The 24158-nt window shown below is 38.0% G+C and overlaps 1 protein-coding gene across 1 annotated transcript in view; it reads right to left on the bottom strand.

Annotated features, from left to right (window-relative positions):
* The window catches only part of LOC141293553 (receptor-type tyrosine-protein phosphatase gamma-like), a 269885-nt gene extending 257882 nt beyond the window's left edge, over positions 1-12003 (bottom strand). Inside the window, exon 1 of the mRNA XM_073825575.1 lies at positions 11514-12003. Coding sequence (XP_073681676.1) covers positions 11514-11607 — 94 coding nt within the window. The 5' untranslated portion in view covers positions 11608-12003. The remainder of the gene's footprint in view (positions 1-11513) is intronic.
* Between the last annotated feature and the right edge of the window lie 12155 nt (positions 12004-24158).

The raw sequence follows: 24158 nt of genomic DNA, 5'->3' as shown, positions 1-24158 counted from the left end.
ATTGCAGAGTTGTAACTGTCTGCTGTATGAAAAGAAAAGAAGAAGCACTCGCATTTGCACAATTTGCGTTTGCACAATAATTTCAGCACAATAATCCACTCGTTAGAGTAGTGACATAGAGAAAAAAAGAATCTCAAAAGCAGTTCATAAGCAGTGTTTTTCATTTCACATATTTACGTCAAGCTATTGTAAAACTCACAGTGTACACTACAGTCTCTGGGCTCACGGCATGCCGGACACCAATAATGATTCATAAAAGATTCATCGCTGTCTGGCCGTTTGAGATTTCGCTATAGAAATAAAGGTTGGCTCATCTGAATTTTTCAGTAGTATATATTAGCACATTTTCTTGTTTGTGTTTAGCATTTAATAGAGGATGGTGTGAGGTGTGGACGGGGATATCTGCTAGTAGAGCTGGGTAGATTACTGATTTCAAATGACATGACAAAAATTGTAGTCAGTAACGTAATCCGTTACGTTACACATTTTAGGTAATATAATCAAGATTACTTTTGGATTACTTTTGACTTAACTTGTTCATCACATCGATTTAAATAGAATTATATTATACCATAATGATTTAAAAAATGTAAAGAGTAAGAAAATATGTTTCATTCATTGTAATTTACAACATGAAGTGCATTAAAAATTATAAAAAGTATATTTGTTGAATAAGGTTTAGATGACAAAAGCGTTTTGGAAAAAGATGAAAAAGAGAAATTAGGGAGAATCAGTGAATTATGAATAATTTATTGATATTGTATGAATAATATGTAATCATGTAGTCCATAAAAAAACTAACTGTAGTCTGATAACGAGTATTTTAAAATGTAAATTATTCTAAAAAAATAACTGTAGTCTGATTACGACTATTTTAAAATGTAACTTACTCTAAAAAAGTAACTGTAGTCTGATAACGAGTATTTTAAAATGTAAAATATTCAAAAAAAGTAATTGTAGTCTGATTACGAGTATTTTAAAATGTAACTTACTCTAAAAAAGTAACTGTAGTCTGATTACAGGTATTTTAAAATGTAACTTACTCTAAAAAAGTAACTGTAGTCTGATAACGAGTATTTTAAAATGTAAAATATTCAAAAAAAGTAACTGTAGTCTGATTACGAGTATTTTAAAATGTAACTTACTCTAAAAAGTAACTGTAGTCTGATTACGAGTATTTTAAAATGTAACTTACTCTAAAAGGTAACTGTAGTCTGATTACGAGTATTTTAAAATGTAACTTACTCTAAAAAAGTAACTGTAGTCTGATTTCGAGTATTTTAAAATGTAACTCACTCTAAAAAGGTAACTGTAGTCTGATTATGAGTATTTTAAAATGAAACTTACTCTAAAAAAGTAACTGTAGTCTAATCACGAGTATTTTAAAATTTAACTTACTCTAAAAAAGTAACTGTAGTCTGATTACAAGTATTTTAAAATGTAACTTACTCTAAAAAGTAACTGTAGTCTAATCACGAGTATTTTAAAATGTAACTTACTCCAAAAATTAACCATAGTCTGATTACGAGTATTTTAAAACGTAACTTACTCTAAAAAAGTAACAGTAGTCTGATTACGAGTATTTTAAAATGTTACTTACTCCAAAAATTAACCATAGTCTGATTACGAGTGTTTTAAAATGTAACTTACTCTAAAAAAGTAACTGTAGTCTGATTATGAGTATTTTAAAATGTAACTTACTCTAAAAAAGTAACAGTAGTCTGATTACGAGTATTTTAAAATGTTACTTACTCCAAAAATTAACCATAGTCTGATTACGAGTGTTTTAAAATGTAGCTTACTCTAAAAAAGTAACAGTAGTCTGATTACGAGTATTTTAAAATGTTACTTACTCCAAAAATTAACCATAGTCTGATTATGAGTATTTTAAAATGTAACTCACTCTAAAAAGGAAACTGTAGTCTGATTACAAGTATTTTAAATTGAAACTTACTCTAAAAAAGTAACTGTAGTCTGATTATGAGTATTTCAAAATGAAACTTACTCTTAAAAAGTAATGTATCTTAAAATGTATCTTACTCTAAAAGTAACTGTAGTCGGATTATGAGTATGTTAAAATGTAACTTACTCTAAAAAAAGTAACTAGTCTGATTACAAGTATTTTAAAATGTAACCTACTCTAAAAAAGTAATGTATATTAAAATGTATTTTACTCTAAAAAGTAACTGTAGTCTGATTACGAGTATGTTAAAATGTAACTTAATTTTTGGAACATGTAATCAGTTACTACCCAGCTCTGTCTGCTAGGCTGACCAATGACAGATGAGGGGTGAGTCCAGGAAGCCTGTTTGAACCAGTCATTATTTCTGATAAAGAAATTACACACTAAACCTTTACAGCATGGATTTATGATGCACAAAAGCAACAAAGCTACTATCATTTCAACAAAGAGCACATGTGGACACATCAGAGAGCCGCTGATTCAGTATCAGGGTAAATGCAGAAACAGAGCGGTCATATGGGAACATGCATGTGTGTATAATGCGCTTGTCTAATTCACTATACGTGCAATGTTACGAGCGGAATAAATCAGAACGGACAGACACTGATCACAAGCCATTCCGCGAGCGCACTCGATACAGGTCTGACTGATGAAAGCCCCGATATGTGGAGTGGCAGAAAGACAGCGGGAATCTCGCCAATTTGAGAAGAGAAGGAGGGAAAAAAAAGAAAGCATTGTACTTTAAACAGCTTCCCTAGAAGTAAGACAAATTGGGCAGCGTGGTGCAGTCCGCCGGCTGCGTCTCTCTCTCGGTGGAAGAGGCCAGCATCCTCCCAAGCATTAAAGTGGAAAAACCAACTACACTGCAAGAATTTAATGAGAAGACTCGCAACTCCGGCCTAACGCTGGCTTACTGACACAACGCTCCTTGGCATGTGGTTATTTTCCCTCTGTCGTCTTTTCGCCCGGGAAGCGGAGGAAATAGCGAGGGGCTGTAAGCGGCCTGGCCCTCTCAGTCGTGGCCTAATGCAACACTAATGCGTCGTGTCTGTGAAAATGGGCCTTCTGAATACGTGACCGTGCTTCCCAGAAACGCCGCGGCATTACCTCATTTATACGCTCACTGAGAGACCACACACGTCCACGCGCAAACAAATAATTTGCAGCCGCAATTTCCGAGGCTGATGTGATATATGGAGGGTGTCTAATAGTTAGCCTCTCTCCCTTTCTGCTGTTTTTCCTGTTATTTTTTTTTAAAAACGGGACAAATAGTGTGGGGAGAATTAGAAATACCAAAGGGAATGAACTGGCCTACAAAACCATTAGGCTACAATTCTCTGACTGACAAACACCCATCACATGGACAACATCAGCCTAAAGGCTGTATCATTACACGCCAGGCCTGAACCGCAGCCCCGACCGCCAAATTAAGGTTATTTCTCTATCGCAAGCAGGCCTGTTCATGACAGCCAGCCCATCGAGAGCTCTGGGACGAGATTGGCCTTTTACATTGATCCAGACTGGATTACCGAGCCTAAATCCCAGCCATTACCTTTCAAGAATGAACCGAAAAACTGGCATCAGATTACAAGAGGAGACTTCTCCTTACGGGCCATTTGGAAGTGGAAAGTGGATTTAAAGAGATAGTTATTCACCTTCATGTTGTTCCAAAGCTTTTTTTAGTAAAAGTCAATGGGGTCCAAAACAATTTTGACTTTCATGGTATAGACAAAACCCTGAATATTCATTCATACAGAATGGAACCACATGCACTTCTTTGCCGATCATGTTTCTTTACCTATTTTATATCCAGGTAGACTCAAGAGAAAAAAGGCTTCATAGCTTACTTACAGAGTGGTTGGACGGAAAAATTAATTTAAGGAGTATTGTGTGGGCTGGTGATACGGTGATAAATGAAGTTTAGCACTTAGTGCTAACGCTTAGTATGCCACAAAAGTTTGATCAATCGCCTTGACAAAGTGCAGAATTAATGTTTGCGATAATCTACCATAATAAAAAATGCTCCCTCTAGTGGACAAAATGCGAACGTTCAAACGAATGCTGTTGTGTCTGGCTCTTAATATCGCAACACTTGCTGTGGCTCATCAAATTGTAATTAATTCCTCTTTCATTAATCCATCCATCACTTGCTCAAAACATATTAACACGTTCCATTGTTTGGTTTCAGCCCGCATTAATTCAACATCATCTTTGGTTTTTTAGACGCTGGTCTTTACGCGATATCACGGGTCTTCGTCGAGAAGAAGAAGAGCTGGCATTTGAATTGGAGAGGGCCAGCAGCCGTTATACGTTATTAATGGAGAGACTTTTACGTTTGTTACTCCGTACTCTGCTAATTATGACCTTAGAGAGGGGGACGGGGGTAAGCGGGAGAGCGAGGCGCTGGAGGGGGCCGGGTTTTGTGGAAGGAGAATTAGCGCTTAAGTCTCCCAGAGGCTCAAAGGTTTCTTTCGTCTCCTGGCAAAGCGTTCCAACCCCTGTTCCCGTGCCAAATGAAAATCTTTTCAGAACTACAGTCTGGGTGAGGAAGAGAGTCAGAAACAGAGACGGAGAGAGAGAAATAAAAGAGTGGCAGAAGCAAACATGAAGAAAATCTGAGAGACAGTGAAGCCAAAGTACACAGCTTTGGTCTCCTGCCTACATCCACTACAACTCTCAATGAGGCGAATCGTTATCGCTAGCAAACTCGCATCAGGCTAGCGTTTCACGAGCGGTGTGGAGCGAGAGCGGAGAGCTGTGTATCGCGACGGCGCCGTAACAATCAGCACCGCACAACTTGGCTTTCTAAAGAGCGTTTAACAAAGCTGCACGTAACGGAACAAACAAACAAACAAGTAAACAAAATGAATTCGAACAAAACCAGTGCAGCTGACATGTCTCTACAAAGCCAATATTGATCAAACTCTACAGGATTAGGAGCCCAGCAACAGAACAATGTTATCACAGTGAGTATTTTAGCCAGATTTATTCATCCTCCTTTTCTTTACTGCACTGTAAGGTTTACAAAAGTAAAACAGGCAAAACCCAGGAGAATTAAAACACACAAGCATTCTTAAACACTAAAAACTATATGCTCACCAGCAGTGTTGGTGGTAATGCATTACAAGTTACATAATCAGATTACTTTTTTCAAGTGACTAGTAAAGTAGCACATTACTTTTTAATTTACAACAAAATAAATCAGAGTTACTTTTTCAAATATGTAATGCCAGCTACTTTTTCCCCCATTTGTTCATTGACATCTCTCCTGTTCCCATGTTGAGAGAAATTAGGAGTGAAGTGCAGAAACAGAGCCACTTCCTTTAGCCTGAGGCTTATTAATTCCACTTTTGGTGTGAAAGGTTCTTTACATTTGCCAGATATATACCGTAACGTTTGATCCTGGAGCACAAAACCAGTCTTAAGTAGCACGGGTGTATATTTGTAGCAACAGCCAACAATTCATAGCATGGGTCAAAATTATCGATTTTGTAAAGATCATGTTCCATGAAGATATTTTGTAAATTTTCTACCGTAAAAATATAAAAACTTAATTTTTGATTAGTAATATGCATTGCTAAGAACTTCATTTGGACAATTTTAAAGGCGATTTTCTCAATTATTTAGATTTTTTTTGCACCCTCAGATTGAAGATTTTCAAACGTAATGCATTACTTTTCATAAAGAGCAACTACGTAATGCAATTAGTTACTTTTGTATGGAGTAACTCAATATTGTAATGCATTACTTTTGTTATTTTAGTATCAAGACACTATTATAGTTTTTATTTATATTTTAAATAAGCCTTATTCAGTATATTATCAAAGTTTTAGTCAATTTGTTGTATTTGTCACTTTTAGTATTGTATACATAGTCTATTTAGTTTTTAAAACATTTTTTAGTTTTATTTTAGTACATAAAGTTAAACTAAATTAAAATAAGAAATGTTGCCTTGCAACTAGCTGAAATTATTATTATTATTATTATTTTTTTCAGTTGACATTTATTTTAAGTAACAAAAACAGATTTTTTGTTTTTTGGGGCATATTTACACAACAAAAATGTACTGAAAATAGAAATGTTTTTTTCTTTGTGTTTTTTTCTTCGTGTCAATACAATCCCCATTCACACGGATCCACGAAAACCCAATCTCGCAACTTTGAAACCTGGTTTTGGGCCTAAAAGCACTGTTGTTGTGTAAATAAATGGACAAAATGCATAAAATCCTTCCTGATGCTCGCAGTCTTCTTTGACGCATGTAACACAAGGTGCCCTATGCATCAGACATACTGGGTTGTGCTTTGTTTCCACTGCAGCTCTGTGGCCAGCTGAACTATGAGTGTTTATTTCACTGCTGAAGTGACGCCATTTGCAAAGGTTACGATACGTAATTTAAATACAGGTAAAAATGTCACTTAAAAAGGCCAGAAGTCTGGATGCACTCTATGCACTGTAGGTAAAGTATAACATTGAACTTTCTGTCTCCATGGTAATAGCATTTTATGAAGATATACTGTAGCATCATTTGAATGGTGTTAAAGTATAAGAGCATGTTTTCTTCCAAGTGGAAAGTGTGATTCTTTGCATGCTGGGTTCATTATCTGCATTTATTTTTGTCTTTAAGACAGGATCTACCAGCATGCTTCATGAATGTCCACTTCATTTGGCGTTTGGCACACACTGTGAGCTGTGGTTGCCAGTGGAGATGAGGAGAAATGTACCAGCATGAGAACAAACACATATATACGCTCTTCACACGAACACACACCGCCACGTCTGCCTTCACCAAGATATTAAAGTAAACTGTGGATGAGTCCTTCATTCGAGAGCACTAATACTCCTCCAGATCCATTCATAACATCCAACACAACAACAACAAAACGAGACAGAAAAATAAACAGATATCGATATTGTTCAATGTGATATTATTATTATTATTACTGGATGTAAAAAAAAACTGTTGTGCTGCCTAACCCTTTTAATCCCATCGGTCACAATTGTGATCATAAAAAAGGTTTTCATTTTAAAAGCTCTAAACACAAACACTGACTGATGTTTTGGTGCACTTCCCACAAATATGGAAAAAAATACAGGTCTCATTTTACATATGTGCAGCTTCACATGTTTGTTTCCTGTTTGCACCATGAGACGATGAAGGTTGCATCAAAGCTCCAAAACATAGGCTAGTAAAGTATGTTAACATAAAGATTTTTGGTACAAATTATCTCTAAGGTGTCTACTATTAATATATCACATATGTTCAGTTTTGTTGAGTGTTGTCATAGGATGAGTAAACATGTTGGTGGTGGGATAACGGTCAACTTAGGTTTTCAATATAAATCCAAAGCAGTTGTTAGTGAAGATTGCACTCAAATGTTGCAATGACAAAATATTGCACTAAATCAAAAGTTCAAATGTTACAAACAAGTTACAATATTGATGTTGCAATACTGCTAGCACTAATATAACAATTTGAGGATATGTGTTACAATAAAGTAACAATTTTGAAATACGTTGATGATTATATTTTTTAAGGCATAATAGTAACCCTAGAATGTGATCAAACAGTTTAAAATAGCTGGGCTAAGATATATAACCATTTTTATGACTGGAGAAATATGTTAATTCAGTACACACATTATCCCACCGCTCACAATTATGACCAATTATAAAACACTTTTCACAAAAATAATTATTGATTATTTAAAATTTGAGTTACTAATGACACGGATTAAACAGGTTAATATATTTGTTGAACCAGTGATATTTGTTTTCAATAATCTGTAATTAATAGAAAGTTAAAATTAAGTATTCGAAACAAAAATCTTTTGAATGCCCCATCTGAATAAAATAACCAAGAAAACAAACTATTGCCAAATCAATAATAATAGTGCTAATATATATATATATATATATTTAATTATTAAATAAACAAATCATAAATACATTTATATTAAACACATTAACCAGTTTCAATCTTTTAAACTGCAAGTGAAACAGTAATACGTTTGGATATTTTTCTGACTGAAATTAGAGCACCGGGAAGGTCAGCACAGTAGATAGCATCCAAATTGAGTCGGTCTTGTTATTCCCTCCGTGATGCAGGTTCTAATCACACGCCGCTGTTAGTCCAGATACGGGTACGAGGCACGTTCGGCACTCGCGCTAACAAACTCCGAGAGGACGAGCCCACGGCGGCCTGACATCGGCCCACGCGTCCAAGCGTCCGCACTGCCCTATCTTTTAATCAATCTATTAGAGGAGCCAGGCAACGATGACAGGCTCTGTGACTGATAAAGTGACCTGGCGAACATTACAGCGGCTTTGGTCACCCAGCCGGACAGATAAGGGCCCGAGCGGAGAGAGATGATGATGATGATAATGTTGTTACAGGGGCCGCTGGTGCATCCAGTCCGGCCCAAATGTCAGCTCCAGCTATCTCACTCCTGAGACGTTACCCCCCGTCTTAAGTGCCCGTCGTTTCCGAACAGACATTTAGCAAATTATCCTTTTCTATTAGACAGAGAAATGGCTCCTTGCCCACATAAAAGGAAATCAGAAAGGCAGGAAGTCTGATGCCTCTTAAGAGATTTGAATTATCATCGTGCTCTCCGGTGCGTGGCACGCTATTCGTCATGCGACAGAAATAACCGCCTTTTCCTGGGTATCGCCGGCGGTTTCCGGGTGAATCCTCTGAATTCTTTCTAAGATCTTCCCTGCTTTGATTTACAAACCGCAGACTTCACCATGTATCTCTAGTTCAGCTTAACAGCTTTAAATGATCAGGCGCTAGAATTTGCTCTTCCGTTCTACTCCTCCATCGCTCCAGTGGCTACATCGACCGGACCGCAGAGAGATGAGCGTCGCCTGGGGCCAACAGACGCCCCGCAGAGAGATCTTCCCTCTCTCTCGCACCGTCAGCAAACTGGCCATTACTGGAGACTCCAGTGTGCAGACACTTGTTTCCCACCGGCATGACAGAAATAAATAAAGTTGCACTGTTCTCCTTTTTGCAGCGCGTGTGTCACTGTTGCAGCAGCGCCGGATACAGAGCTCGCTTGTCTTTCCGCAGCAGTGCTTCTGCTAAGAACAGGTCTATCAGACAAAGACAAGTGAACAAATGTCACTGAGCTTAAAAAGACCATGTCTGGACAAAAAGAGAAAAAGCTGAGAGGGCAAAAGGGATGACGGGAAGCAAACGGAACGCATTAAAGTTGCTTTTGTTCTACGCTAACTTCATTTCTCCTCTACTTCCGACTCGAGGATTGGAAGCGTTCGCCTTTCTCTCTGAAAAAAAAAAAAACAACAAAAAATGTCTCTGATAGATTGACGGAAACATATCCTGCGACGGACACGAGAGAAAAAGAGGTGCAAACAAAAAAACAGACGGAAGAGATTGTCAATAATGTCCACAACCTTGAGTCAGGCATTTGCCCTTCGGTGACAATGTGTTTTTCATGGGACATTCATCACGGGCCTGATGAAATCTCTCGGCTGTTTGAGATGCAGAAACTTAGACGCTTTATCTCGCTGTCAGCGCTCAAGTGCTCGCCCCAATGTCCAGCGAGTGCCTGGGCGCCCTGCTCTTGTAGTTCTGGATCACACAGAATGTGAGATGAAAACTAGTGGCCAAAGAAAACAATAGAGCAACCAGAGGACATTCTGACCGATACAGAATCTAAAGGGGTGAATTTGTTTATTCCCACAACAGTGATTGACTGCCAACAACATATGCAAAGACAAAACCATCAAGCTGGCCAGAAGTAGGTCAGCGATAGATGAAATGTATGTTTAGAGATGCATTAGCGAAATATCAGATAGATGGAAAGATGAGAGACAAACTGCGCTCTGGCATTTTAACGAGATTTCCAAACACATGGTAGCTTTGCATGCATGCACAGCTGCAATATCTGCAAACCATGTTATCTTTGATTTGTATGGAGCTGTAAAGCTCTTAAGCTTGTCTTGTTTATCAATATGGCATTCTTGTCACATGTGACTGCCTGTGTAGAGCATGTCGTTTGGTTCTAAGAGCACAAACAATCCCTGCACTGGTCGTCTGGTCGGAAGACCTGAGAACGTCACAATCTCTCGAATTATACATTAGACTTGACGCCTCCAGCGTTACATAAAAACTCATGCAAATATGCAGAGCTTATCAGTGTCCTCGTGAAATGGCTTGTGCATCTCAGGCTCTCTTCCTTTTTTGCCTGCTGTCGATCATTACAGCAAACCTGAAGAGCCTGAGAGATCTTCACCTATCACTCAAACACACACACACACACACACACACACACACACATGCTCAAGGTCATCTTAAACAAGTCGCCGTCAAATATATGTGCATATGAAAACCCGGACGAGCCCCCAAATTTACATTCTTACATTTTTCCAAAAAAGCACAGTTAGTCTGCAATGAGTTACTGTGGGAATTCATATTCAAGGCTTCATTCCTACTGAACATCATATCTGGATCATCAATAATTAATCAAATTAACAGCCATTAAATAATAACCCCGTTTTAACGCTACTGACACCATACGCATATTTTACATGTAGATCGACCAAAATTAACACAGGTTATGTTTGTTCGATAACTGATATATACAAACATTGTTTTATTTATGATTAAGTATTTAAACAAAAATAACGAGCCCTGTGACAATAAAATCTGTAATCATGAATATTAATAGCAAAATATTAATTTATTATAACTATTATTGCTTTATTATACATTAATTTAATAATATCCAAAAATATTGTGTTTATTTTAAGTTGCTTTATGATTTAATAGAAGACCGTAAAGTGAGGAAATAAACATGAGGAAATGAGGAAAAATGCAGACAATAAATGCAAAAGTAAGTATTTTACTTTCTTGAACACTAAGTAGTGTAATGGCATTCCTGGGTGTTATTCTTGAGAGATCCATCAAATGGCGCACACCCGATTTTATAAAACCGATAACCAACAAATGTGAATCTGTAAAAATATTGTTGAAACCGATAATATATCTGTAATATCACATATGCACATATACCTCAAAAATAAATAGATAAATAAATTCCTACACAGCATTTCCCAATAAAAAGTGTCTAAATCACGTTGAAAAGTCATCAAGGAATGAAATTCTCCTAAGTTGTATTTAAACTAACGATGACTTATCTAATAGTGCATTGTATTTATGATTATTCCAAACTGCTCAAGTCAACAATGCCTGCTGAAAGATATCGCATCTGCCTTTGCTATAACGGATAGGAATGTATCGTTTAGAAATAACGGGTCCGCGCGCGCATAAACACCGCTAGAGGATCGTGTGTGGAGATTGCGATATTAACAGACGTCATTAAGTGCGTTACAATTCCGCGTTAGATCGTCGCAATTCCACGACTTACAACTGGGAGAAAAATATCAGTAATACAAAAGCCTCGCGTTCGCGTGGTTTTAACTGTGGGCACGGGTTGTTTCCACATTACGCAGCCAATGTAATAGGTCGTAACGTTTGATGGAGCGATTTGAAACATAATTTTTATCCAGCTCGGATCCAACTTACCGGGGTGACAGTGTGCCCAGCGGAGCAGGAGCGAGGAGAAAAGCAGAGGCGGAATCCACCAGCAGCAGCAGCGCGGTCGCAGTAGCCTCCGCATGTCACACTGTATACATGGAGATCTGGAATAAGGCAACTGTTGACAGAGTTATCCTCCTGGTGAACAAAAAAAACTCCCACAAACAGGCAATGCGAGCGCACTGGACACGCTTCGGTGTATTTCGGCCGCTGAGTCCTTTGGAAAGATTTTTTTTCTTTTCTTTTGAAGTTCGACCGAGCCAAAGGAAACAGTTTTTTTTCTTTTCTCCTTCTCTCTCTTTCAGATGGCTGAGCTTGTAGTCCAGAAGAGAAACATGTCAAGATGGACAGTGGATTAGGAGAGAGATGTTAGAGGAGCAGTAGTCCATGCATCAGGCTGAAAACACAGAGACAAGAGTTGGAGCGGCTCTGGAAGCTTTCCATTCCGCCATCCAGGAAGTAGCGCATGAGCTGAAGTCTGGCAGAGACTTTAAAACAGGCTTGGAAGAGAGAGAGACGGAGAGAGGAGAGAGAGGGGGAGTGAGTGAGAGAGGGAGGGAGAGAGAGAGATCCGCCGGATCCTAGCGCCGAGCCGGTACCGGAGCTGCTGCTGCCGCCGCTGTCAGTGTGTGATGGACGCACAAAGGCGCTCTCCTTCTCTCACTCCCGCCTTTATCTGGGATAAAACCAAACACTTCAGATAACAGCACTAATAAAATCACTGCATGCGAGCTCTGGCTCTGGAATTATCTGCGGGATCTTCAACATGGACAAGAGTGCTCTTATGATTCAAAATGCATGATTTCACGACAAAAAAAAAAAAAAAATATATATATATATATATATATATATATATATATATATATATATACACACACACACACACACACACACTCACTCAGTATCATTACTCTAGTCTTTAGTGTCACATGATCCTTCAGAAATCATTCTAATATGCTGACGTGCTGCTTAAGAAACATGTATGATTATTATGAGTGTTGAAAGCAGTTGTGCTGCTGAATATTTATGCAAAAACCATGATGTAAAATAATTGGTGTGTGTGTTTAAGGTGAGACACTGCAGGTGAATAGGGTAAAAAAAAATGTATTATACATAAATATTTAGGCTACAATGGCCTAATGTAAACTATGAAACATAATAAAAATAATAATATAATAATAAAAATAATAGATAATTTGAGAAACATCTCACTTTTCTGTGTGCTGTATGAAATATAAGATGACGTATAGATCTGGGGGCGGGGCTAGTTCATTAACTGCGTTATTTTTTCATTACTAATTAAGTTAACGCGTAAACTGATAGCTCTAATTACAAGTTTTCTAAAATGTTAGTTTTAAATATGCAAATGAGGCGTTATTTAATTAAATATCTGCTAATTTACATAAAGTTCTAGCTGACCTATAGATCTGGGGGCGGGGCTAGTTATTACAAGTAGGGCTGTCATTCGATTCAAATTGTTTATCTAATTAATTACATGATGTGTCGATTAATTAATCTAATTAATCGCAAAATAGATTTGACTGTGAAAATACCCACAAAAAGGTTATTTAAAGCTATTTTTGTGTTAAATGAGAAAGTATCAAGTAGACATTATAAATTGTGGCTTTAGGAATATATATTTTATTTAATTTAACATAAGATTTGTTATACATAAATTAGGCTACAGCGGCCTAACGTAACTATGGAACAATAAAAAATATAATTTAAGAAACATCTCATTTTTTTTTTTTTAATTCATACGATAAAAGTCATTGCTAACCAAAACAGCAAAATACTTTGTTACATAAAAGAAAGGTTTGAATGTTAAACTTTGAAAGGACATGAGTAAATGATGACAGAATTAAACTTTTTAGGTGAACTATCCCATCAATGTTTTTATTATTATATATTATTATTAACCTATCATTTAATGAATAATGATACTCTTAATAAGAAACTAAATCTGTCAGCAGGTGGCGATAAATGTCTATGAGTCATTCATTCGATTTGTTCAAATGGCTGATTCATTCAGGAAGTAAATGGCTGTGTTTATGAATCATTGATTCACACGAATCGTTCAAAACACGTGATTCATTTCGGATCTAACCTCCGCTGAGACACACAACAATTCTGCTATGGCTTCAAAGGTAATATGTTCTCTGCAAAATTGAGCAAAACCATAATATTGTGTTAAAATACCACACAATATCAACTTCTTATTTACTGAGCTGTTGTATAAAATCACATTTAAACTTGTGATATTTAGGACAAAATCAGCACTGGTGTAATACTGCTCCATAGATATCTATGTACTGCTCTCTCTGCTCATGTGAAATGGTTTATCATATGATTTAAATGAGACAAAAACTCATTCAGGGGCATTTTGTGCACCACTATCTTGAAGGCATAACTGCATTATGGACTTCCTTCCCTGCATCATATTTGTCAATAGTCAACTGGATGAAATATAAGATGACATACAGGTCTGGGGGTGAGGCCAGTGTGTTGAATGTGTTCAAATAGTTTAATCGTGTTATTTTTCATAACTAATTAACTAGGTTAACGTGTTAAACTGACAGCCCTAATTACAAGTTTTCTAAAAGGTTAGGTTTAAATATGCAAGTGAGGTGTTATTTAACGAAATATGTGCTAATTTGCATACATTTCTAGTACAAAAATCAAAACACTGGATGAAGTCAGTTTCAAAATTCTTCTTTTATTTAAGGTTTTTACAGAGAGAATTTTGGGTATTAATTTTGAGAAAACAGCCTTTAAAAATATGTATTGTAATTAAAATCTATTGACGCAAATAGATAAAGTGCTATAAAAGAAACACTTTACAGTGTTTTTGGGATGTTTTCTTTCCATTAGTCTGAAAAAAATCAATTGCCCGAAATCTCAAACTTGACAGATGCATGAAAAAAAAAAAAAGTTTTTTCAGCAAATATGCATTAAACTGATCAAAAGTGACGTTCAAAATGTATAACATCATTAAACATAATGTTACAAAATATTGTATTTCAAACAAATGCTGTTATTTTGAACTTTTTATTCATCAAAGAATCATTTTTTAAAATTCCCTTTAAACAAAAAATCAAATATGAAATAATTATTGAATTGTTTAATTATTTAATTATTGTATATTGTAATTATTGTGTAATTGTATACAGCACACACTTGCACACGTGTGACCCTGGACCACAAAACCAGTCGTAAAGGTCAGGTGAAATTGAGATTTATACATCATCTGAAAGCTGAATGGTTTGTTAGGATAGGACAATCTAAATTCTGGAATCCGAGGGTGCAAAAAAATCTAAATATTGAGAAAATCACCTTTTACACAAAGTGCACAAGCAATAGGGATAACCGCACCCTGGAGAGAATTGTGAAACAAAACCCATTCAAAAATGTGGGGGAGATTGACAAAGAGTGGACTGCAGCTGGAGTCAGTGCTTCAAGAACCACTACACACAGACGTATGCAAGACATGGGTTTCAGCTGTCGCACTCCTTGTGTCAAGCCACTCTTGAACAACAGACAACGTCAGAAGCGTCTCGCCTGGGCTAAAGACAAAAAAAACTGGACTGCTGCTGAGCGGTCCAAAGTTATGTTCTCTGATGAAAGTAAATTTGGCATTTCCTTTGGAAATCAGGGTCCCAGAGACTGGAGGAAGAGAGGAGAGGCACAGAATCCACGTTGCTTGAGGTCCAGTGTAGTTTCCACAGTCAGTGATGGTTTGGGTTGCCATGTCATCTGCTGGTGTTGGTCCACTGTGTTTTCTGAGGTCCAAGGTCAACGCAGCTGTATACCAGGACGTTTTAGAGCACTTCATGCTTCCTGCTGCTGACCAACTTTATGGAGATGCAGATTTCATTTTCTAACAGGACTTGACACCTACACACAGTGCCAAAGCTACCAGTACCTGGTTTAACGACCAAGTTATCCCTGTTCTTAATTGGCCAGCAAACTCGTCTGACTTTAACCCCACAGAAAATCTATGGGGTATTGTGAAGAGGAAGATGCGCTACGCCAGACCCAACAATGCAGAAGAGCTGAAGGCCACTATCAGAGCAACCTGGGCTCTCATAACACCAGCAGTGCCACAGACTGATCGACTCCATGCCACGCCGCATCGCTGCAGTCATTCAGGCAAAAGCAGCCCTAACTATTGAGTGCTGTACATGCTCATACTTTTCATGTTCATACTTTTCAGTTGGCCAAGATTTCTAAAAATCCTTTCTTTGTATTGGTCTTAAGTAATATTCCAATTTTCTGAGAGACTGAATTTGGGGTTTTCATTAGTTGTCAGTTATAATCATCAAAATTAAAAGAAATTGAAGATATTCTAATTATATGACCAACACCTGTATATGTGGACGGTGCTACATATTAGAGCATTTTATACATATAATAACTGTACATACACTTTAGATAAATAGACACATACTCTGAATGTCATTTGAATGTCACATGTAACAACATGTCATGCAGTGCTACATAAAGATACATTCAGAGCAAACATTGCAACATGTATCACTCCAGTGAGTCGGGTAGCAGTGAGGATGTTCAAGTGTCCAGTGCACGCACACACACACACACACACACACACACACACACACACACACACACACACACACACACACACACACACACACACACACACACACACACACACACACACACACACACACACACACACACACACACAGTATTAGCTCAGGTAGGTTTGTGATGCCTACTCATCCACCTACTGCATGTGTGGCCTACTCTGTGTTGCACATACGAGTTGCAAACAGTTAATGTAGAAGAGCAGCAGTGAGAGGTGCTGTATGTGTGGTTGGGTGAGAGTGGCATTGGACAGAGGGAGGTGATGGAGTTCATTAATACAATGCAGGGTTACAGAAAATATTATTAAAATGTGTTTTAGTTATTATTTAAAGAATGTATAATATGTGGAAGTGTTTTTAGTGTTCTAGCTTGCTCTTGGCAATGACAAAAGACTATATATTGCACAATGTTGCCCACATTCAATAGATCACGCAGTTGAAAAGAATGCCTGTTCTTTTGTGAACAATATAGACTGAACAATATAAAACATATACCAACTGCAGATCAATCATAGCCTTAACCCTGTTCCTATTCATGTCAGCATTGTTTTCTTAATTGCATTTTCTAAACAAAGCCATAGAGCAGCTGTATGTTTCATAGCATTTATTCATTAAATACCATTCGTGTTTCATTTTTTTTAGCGGTGTTTGTCTTTACACTATTGTTACATCCTGTCCCAACCTATCAATCAGTCCCGCTGCCTATTCTGCATTGAAAGAGGATAAATGAATCAGACGTACTGATAGAGGAGGACATGACATTAAAAGGCTCCTGCTTGAACTGAAGTGTGCTGTCAGAGTAGAACAGAGCAGCTTTTTATTGGCTAGGAAAGATGGCTCTTCTAAACAACTCGACTTGGCAGCTCTTGACATTGGACAGACATTATACAAGAACAATAAGAAAGAAGTACTCAGCAGTCTCGGACTAATTAATTACAAATAAATACAAAGAGATGCAAAGAATAAGATGATATCTCACTTTCATCATACTCACTTTCAGTATACCGTCTAAGTGCACGGTGAAATCTTTTTTTAAAACTAGTACAAAACAAAAACAAGCAAAGAGAAATAATTATAAACCTTTCAAATGTTTGCATAGCTATATTTACATACATCTTTGCCCAAACTGTGACTGTCCCTCTCTGATGGCATTATTTTCTTCACAACCAATCATTTTGTCTGTAATCCTATTTATTTATATATAAAAAAAAAGCCTATGTACTTGGTTACCACAGAGACAACAGCGTCAAGTATGCTTGACATGAAATATAAGACGAGATGTGTGAGGAAAACACAGGGGAAAATACAGCTGAATATCATGAGAACCAAATGTTTGTGTCATTTCAGTCAAAGCAATGCAGTAAAAGATCAAACAATCAAAATAAATCAATATAAAATAAACATTTGTTACCTTTACAACACTCTCTCATGACAATTCACAACTATTTGACATTTTTACAAATTGGAGGCCAATTTGTATGATTTTGTGCCATCTCGTTTATGTTTTCATATCTGCTTACACCATACACTCTTAAAAATAAAGGTGCTTCACAATGTCATAGAAGAACCTTTTTGTCTAAATGGTTCCATAAGGAACCTTTAACATCTGAAGAACCCTTCTGTTTTACAAAAGGTTCTTTATGGCAAATAAGGTTCTTCAGATTATACAAAGGTAAGAAAGAGATGGTTCTTCTATGGCATCGCTTGAAGAACCTTTTAAAGCACTTTTATTTTTAAGAGTGTACTAACTGTACAGTTCAATTTAGCGGCTGACCTTCATGCTTACGTTTTTTTTTTAATTGCACATTTCTGTATGAAGCACATTGTACAACATTTCTTGTAAAATAGTTGTTTTCTCATAAGATGAAGTTGGTGCTCCACATGGATCGCTTGTTCTGTAAACACTTTTTAAAATTATTCTTTTCTATCAAATTAGAGACTTTGTTTGCCAAGTCAGAAAATCATTAGATGGATTTATCTTCATATATGTCGCTTCGGCATCTGTTATTATTGTTATTATTACTATAGTTTGGCTTCCAGGAATCCACATAAACTCTGACAGATATTTGAGCTGCTCGCGGAGCCACTCGAATTAATATATTAATGTAGAGAATAGAAGGGCGAGCTAATGGCTGCCGGTAGGAGGGGAAATAACAGCTGCCAATGAGAGTGCAGTTTTATGATAAGTCATTCTGTCATATCCAGATGTTGGCCCATTTATCCAACATCTGCATGACAGTAAATCAATATCCCCCTCGATACAAAGCGAGCAACAGATAAACCCTAAATATGCCATTTGTGCCATTTTTCACTGTAGTCCAGCTCTTAATGTCATATGCGGTATAACAATAACTCCGTCCTTCGCTTTGCTGAAAATTTATTACTCGTAGCCGTAAAAGGCCTCATAAACTTTGCAGCTGCCAGCACACTATCTTTGACTCTTTTTAGATTAGTACAAAAGGTCTTTGGTGGCTAAGTTTAACTAAGTGTTTAATTAATAGTCATGTAACGTTCCTGAGGGAGGTTTCACTCGGTTTTAGAGCTAAATCAGCTGTCCATTCTAATTAACTTAACTAATCAATTTCTCTACAATAATCAATCGGTTCACTGCATATGAGACACCTAATGACTTCTGGGATACTAGTAGTAGCCTATAGATGTCTAAGCTGGATGTTCTTAGTCACAACCTGAAGGAAGTCAAGACACCACTGGTTTAACCAGGTTTTTGAACCAGAAACTAGACACATGGGTCTCATATGAGAACCGCCATCCCTGTTGAAAAAAAAAAAACAGCAAATGCTGTATACGCTGGTTTTTAGCTGGTCATGTTGCTGGTCCATTGGTTTAAGCTGGTCCTTTGCTGGTTTAAGATGGTCCTTTGCTGGTTTATGCTGGTCCTTTGCTGGTTTATGCTGGTCCTTTGCTGGTTTAAGCTGGTCCTTTGCTGGTTTAAGATGGTCCTTTGCTGGTTTATGCTGTTCCTTAGCTGGTTAAAACTGTTCCTTTGCTGGTTTAAGATGGTCATTTGCTGGTTTAAGATGGTCCTTTGCTGGTTTAAGATGGTCATTTGTTGGTTTATGCTGGTCCTTTGCTGGTTTAAGATGGTCATTTGTTGGTTTAAGTTGGTCCTTTGCTGGTTTATGCTGTTCCTTAGCTGGTTAAAACTGTTCCTTTGCTGGTTTAAGATGGTCATTTGTTGGTTTATGCTGGTCCTTTGCTGGTTTAAGATGGTCATTTGTTGGTTTATGCTGGTCCTTTGCTGGTTTAAGATGGTCATTTGTTGGTTTAAGTTGGTCCTTTGCTGGTTTAAGATGGTAATTTGTTGGTTTAAGTTGGTCCTTTGCTGGTTTAAGATGGTCCTTAAACCAACAAAAGACCATCTTAAACCAGCAAAGGACCAGCATAAACCAACAAATGACCATCTTAAACCAGCAAATGACCATCTTAAACCAGCAAAGTACTGCTTGCCCTCCTCTCGTTCTGGACTGCGATTGATGTTTGGTTCTTCATCCTGTTCTGCATGGACTGTACACGATGACGGACAGTACATGATGATTGACTCTCGTCTGTTCCTGACCATCGTGTGCTACTTTCAGTGGTGCAACCGCTCGTCTGCTGCTTGATCTCGTCTGACGGAATGTGTTGCGGCTTTCCTGGAATGTGCCGCTCGGATCGCTCTCTCGTTTGCTGATCCAGGCTTGATTATTCATAGTCCTCTCATCGTCCTGCTGACCTGCGACTGGCGGCTCATCTTCAGTTTATATTTTGTAATAAATATTATTGAAGCATCTGACTGCATTTGGGTCCTTTTCTATAGAAGATCGTGACAAGGACCAGCATAAACCAAGAAAGGACAATCTTAAACCAGCAAAGGACCAGCTTAAACCAACAAATGACCATCTTAAACCAGCAAATGACCATCTTAAACCAACAAAGGACCAGCTTAAACCAACAAATGACCATCTTAAACCAACAAATGACCATCTTAAACCAACAAATGACCATCTTAAACCAGCAAAGGACCAGCTTAAACCAACAAATGACCATCTTAAACCAACAAATGACCATCTTAAAGGTCCCATATCGTCAAAATCAAAATTTCCTGGCTTTTTTCACGATAACTAAGGTCTAGGGGCTATCTAACTACCATATGAGTTTCAAAACAGTCAATCCACAGTAAACTGCACACAGCCTGCTTAAAGTAGCTGTTCATTTTCACGATGTGACGTCCGATCGACTCAAGTCACCGCCTTCAGTCACAAACCAACGTCCCACCCTCCTTTTGTCAAACCCCCAGACAACAACGCATCCATTCCATTGAGCAACAACAACAGGAAAACAAGTGGAGAAAACCCTGTTCAGTCGATAGATGTCAAGCTACGATCATTACACAGGCTTCAGAACAACGTGAATATAAAAGACCAGCGGCACGTCAACTTCAGCCTCTTTCACACAGCGATTCCGGTAAATACACGGATAATGTGTCCCACGATTTGTTCCGGAGTTGTTTAATTTGGTTCATTCACAGTTGTTTTCCGGAATCTGTGCGTGCTTTACACACAAACCATAAAGACATGTGACGTTTGGATGTGAGATGTAATGCGACGCGTACGTTTCACTAAACTGAAACTAACCTGAACAAACTGCTTCAGCGCTGATAGTGAGGAGCTGGCTCTGACCGATCGCCGCTTCATTCCACTTTGCACGTAACGTTGTTTTTCGTTGTGAAGAGTCGCATGATAACGTGCATCATTACTACAACACTGCCTTTAGGTTCTGGCTTTGGTTCACACAGTTCCCGTAATTTTCCAGAATCAGCGCGCATTGTGAAAGGGGCTTTACTAAAGCAACAGTTATGTAGCTACTGCATTCGGTGTTTGAAAAAGAAAAAACATTAATGATCATTCTAAAATATCCTGTTGAGTATCAGCTCTCTCTATTGCTCTGAGCTCGCTTACGCTTACAGCATACATGACCGTAGTTACCTGTGATTGGCCTGGTTGTGCGTCACTCAGAAAACAACAGGCCAATCAGAAGAGAGGCTCATGAATATTAATTAGATGGGCCAAAATCGACCTGTTTTTGACAGAGCTCCTAAATAAGGAGCTGTAAAAATATATTGAGATGGATTTTGGCACTTATACCGCAAATATATATTCTTAAGGACATCAACAAATAAAATAAACCTCCAAAAATGTGTACGATATGGGACCTTTAAACCAGCAAAGGACCAGCTTAAACCAACAAATGACCATCTTAAACCAACAAAGGACCAGCTTAAACCAACAAATGACCATCTTAAACCAGCAAAGGACCAGCTTAAACCAACAAATGACCATCTTAAACCAACAAAGGACCATCTTAAACCAGCAAATGACCATCTTAAACCAGCAAAGGACCATCGTAAACCAGCAAAGGACCAGCTTAAACCAACAAATGACCATCTTAAACCAGCAAAGGACCAGCTTAAACCAACAAATGACCATCTTAAACCAGCAAAGGACCAGCTTAAACCAACAAATGACCATCGTAAACCAGCAAAGGACCAGCTTAAACCAACAAATGACCATCTTAAACCAGCAAAGGACCAGCTTAAACCAACAAATGACCATCTTAAACCAACAAAGGACCAGCTTAAACCAACAAATGACCATCTTAAACCAGCAAAGGAGCAGCTTAAACCAACAAAAGACCATCTTAAACCAGCAAAGGACCATCTTAAACCAGCAAAGGACCATCTTAAACCAACAAAAGACCATCTTAAACCAACAAAGGACCATCTTAAACCAGCAAATGACCATCTTAAACCAGCAAAGGACCCGCATAAACTAGCTAAGGACCATCTTAAACCAGCAAAGGAGCAGCTTAAACCAAAAAAAGACCATCTTAAACCAGCAAAGGACCCGCATAAACTAGCTAAGGACCATCTTAAACCAGCAAAGTACCAGCTTAAACCACAAATTACCATCGTAAACCAGCAAAGGAGCAGCTTAAACCAACAAAAGGCCATCTTAAACCAGCAAAGGACCAGCATAAACCAGCAAAGGACCATCTTAAACCAGCAAAGGACCATCTTAAACCAGCAAAGTACCTTCTTAAACCAGCAAAGGACCATCTTAAACCAGCTAAGGACCATCTTAAACCAGCAAAGTACTGCTTGCCCTCCTCTCGTTCTGGACTGCGATTGATGTTTGGTTCTTCATCCTGTTCTGCCTGTCTGCATGGACTGTACACGATGACGGACAGTACATGATGATTGACTCTCGTCTGTTCCTGACCATCGTGTGCTACTTTCAGTGGTGCAACCGCTCGTCTGCTGCTTGATCTCGTCTGACGGAATGTGTTGCGGCTTTCCTGGAATGTGCCGCTCGGATCGCTCTCTCGTTTGCTGATCCAGGCTTGATTATTCATAGTCCTCTCATCGTCCTGCTGACCTGCGACTGGCGGCTCATCTTCAGTTTATATTTTGTAATAAATATTATTGAAGCATCTGACTGCATTTGGGTCCTTTTCTATAGAAGATCGTGACAAGGACCAGCATAAACCAACAAAGGACAATCTTAAACCAGCAAAGGACCAGCTTAAACCAACAAATGACCATCTTAAACCAGCAAATGACCATCTTAAACCAACAAAGGACCAGCTTAAACCAACAAATGACCATCTTAAACCAGCAAATGACCATCTTAAACCAGCAAATGACCATTTTAAACCAGCAAAGGACCAGCTTAAACCAACAAATGACAATCTTAAACCAGCAAAGGACCAGCTTAAACCAACAAATGACCATCTTAAACCAACAAAGGACCAGCTTAAACCAACAAATGACCATCTTAAACCAGCAAAGGACCAGCTTAAACCAACAAATGACCATCTTAAACCAGCAAAGGACCATCTTAAACCAGCAAAGGACCAGCTTAAACCAGCAAAGGACCAGCTTAAACCAACAAATGACCATCTTAAACCAGCAAATGACCATCTTAAACCAGCAAAGGACCAGCTTAAACCAGCAAATGACCATCTTAAACCAACAAATGACCATCTTAAACCAGCAAATGACCATCTTAAACCAGCAAAGGACCAGCTTAAACCAGCAAATGACCAGCTTAAACCAACAAATGACCATCTTAAACCAGCAAAGGACCAGCTTAAACCAGCAAAGGACCAGCTTAAACCAACAAATGACCATCTTAAACCAGCAAATGACCATCTTAAACCAGCAAAGGACCAGCTTAAACCAGCAAATGACCATCTTAAACCAACAAATGACCATCTTAAACCAGCAAATGACCATCTTAAACCAGCAAAGGACCAGCTTAAACCAGCAAATGACCAGCTTAAACCAACAAATGACCATCTTAAACCAGCAAAGGACCAGCTTAAACCAGCAAAGGACCAGCTTAAACCAACAAATGACCATCTTAAACCAGCAAAGGACCATCTTAAACCAGCAAATGACCATCTTAAACCAACAAAGGACCAGCTTAAACCAACAAATGACCATCTTAAACCAGCAAAGGACCAGCTTAAACCAACAAATGACCATCTTAAACCAGCAAAGGACCAGCTTAAACCAACAAAGGACAATCTTAAACCAGCAAAGGACCATCTTAAACCAGCAAATGACCATCTTAAACCAGCAAATGACCATCTTAAACCAACAAATGACCATCTTAAACCAGCTAAGGACCAGCACAAACCAGTATAAACCAGTAAATGACCATCGTAAACCAGCATTTAACCTACCTAACCAGCATATGTTTTTTTTTTCAACAGGAAACTGACAGCAGAATTTTTTTTTACTGAGTTTGAATTGAACATTTGTTTGGCGATAGTAACTTTCCTGACAAAAATTTGAGTTACATAACATAAACACTTTCTATGCATTTAATGACCTTCTTATTTCCATTCTACTCTATTTTATTTTATTCAGCCTCAAAACGTAGTGAAATATAACATCATGTTTTTTTTTCATAATACAGCGGCACTGGAAATATATAAAAGAAAGTAAAAATACAAGTAACTC

Source organism: Garra rufa, chromosome 20 (genome assembly GCF_049309525.1).
Source record: "Garra rufa chromosome 20, GarRuf1.0, whole genome shotgun sequence".
Classification (NCBI taxonomy): Eukaryota; Metazoa; Chordata; class Actinopteri; order Cypriniformes; family Cyprinidae; genus Garra; species Garra rufa.
This window is presented reverse-complemented; position numbering and strand designations above follow the sequence as displayed.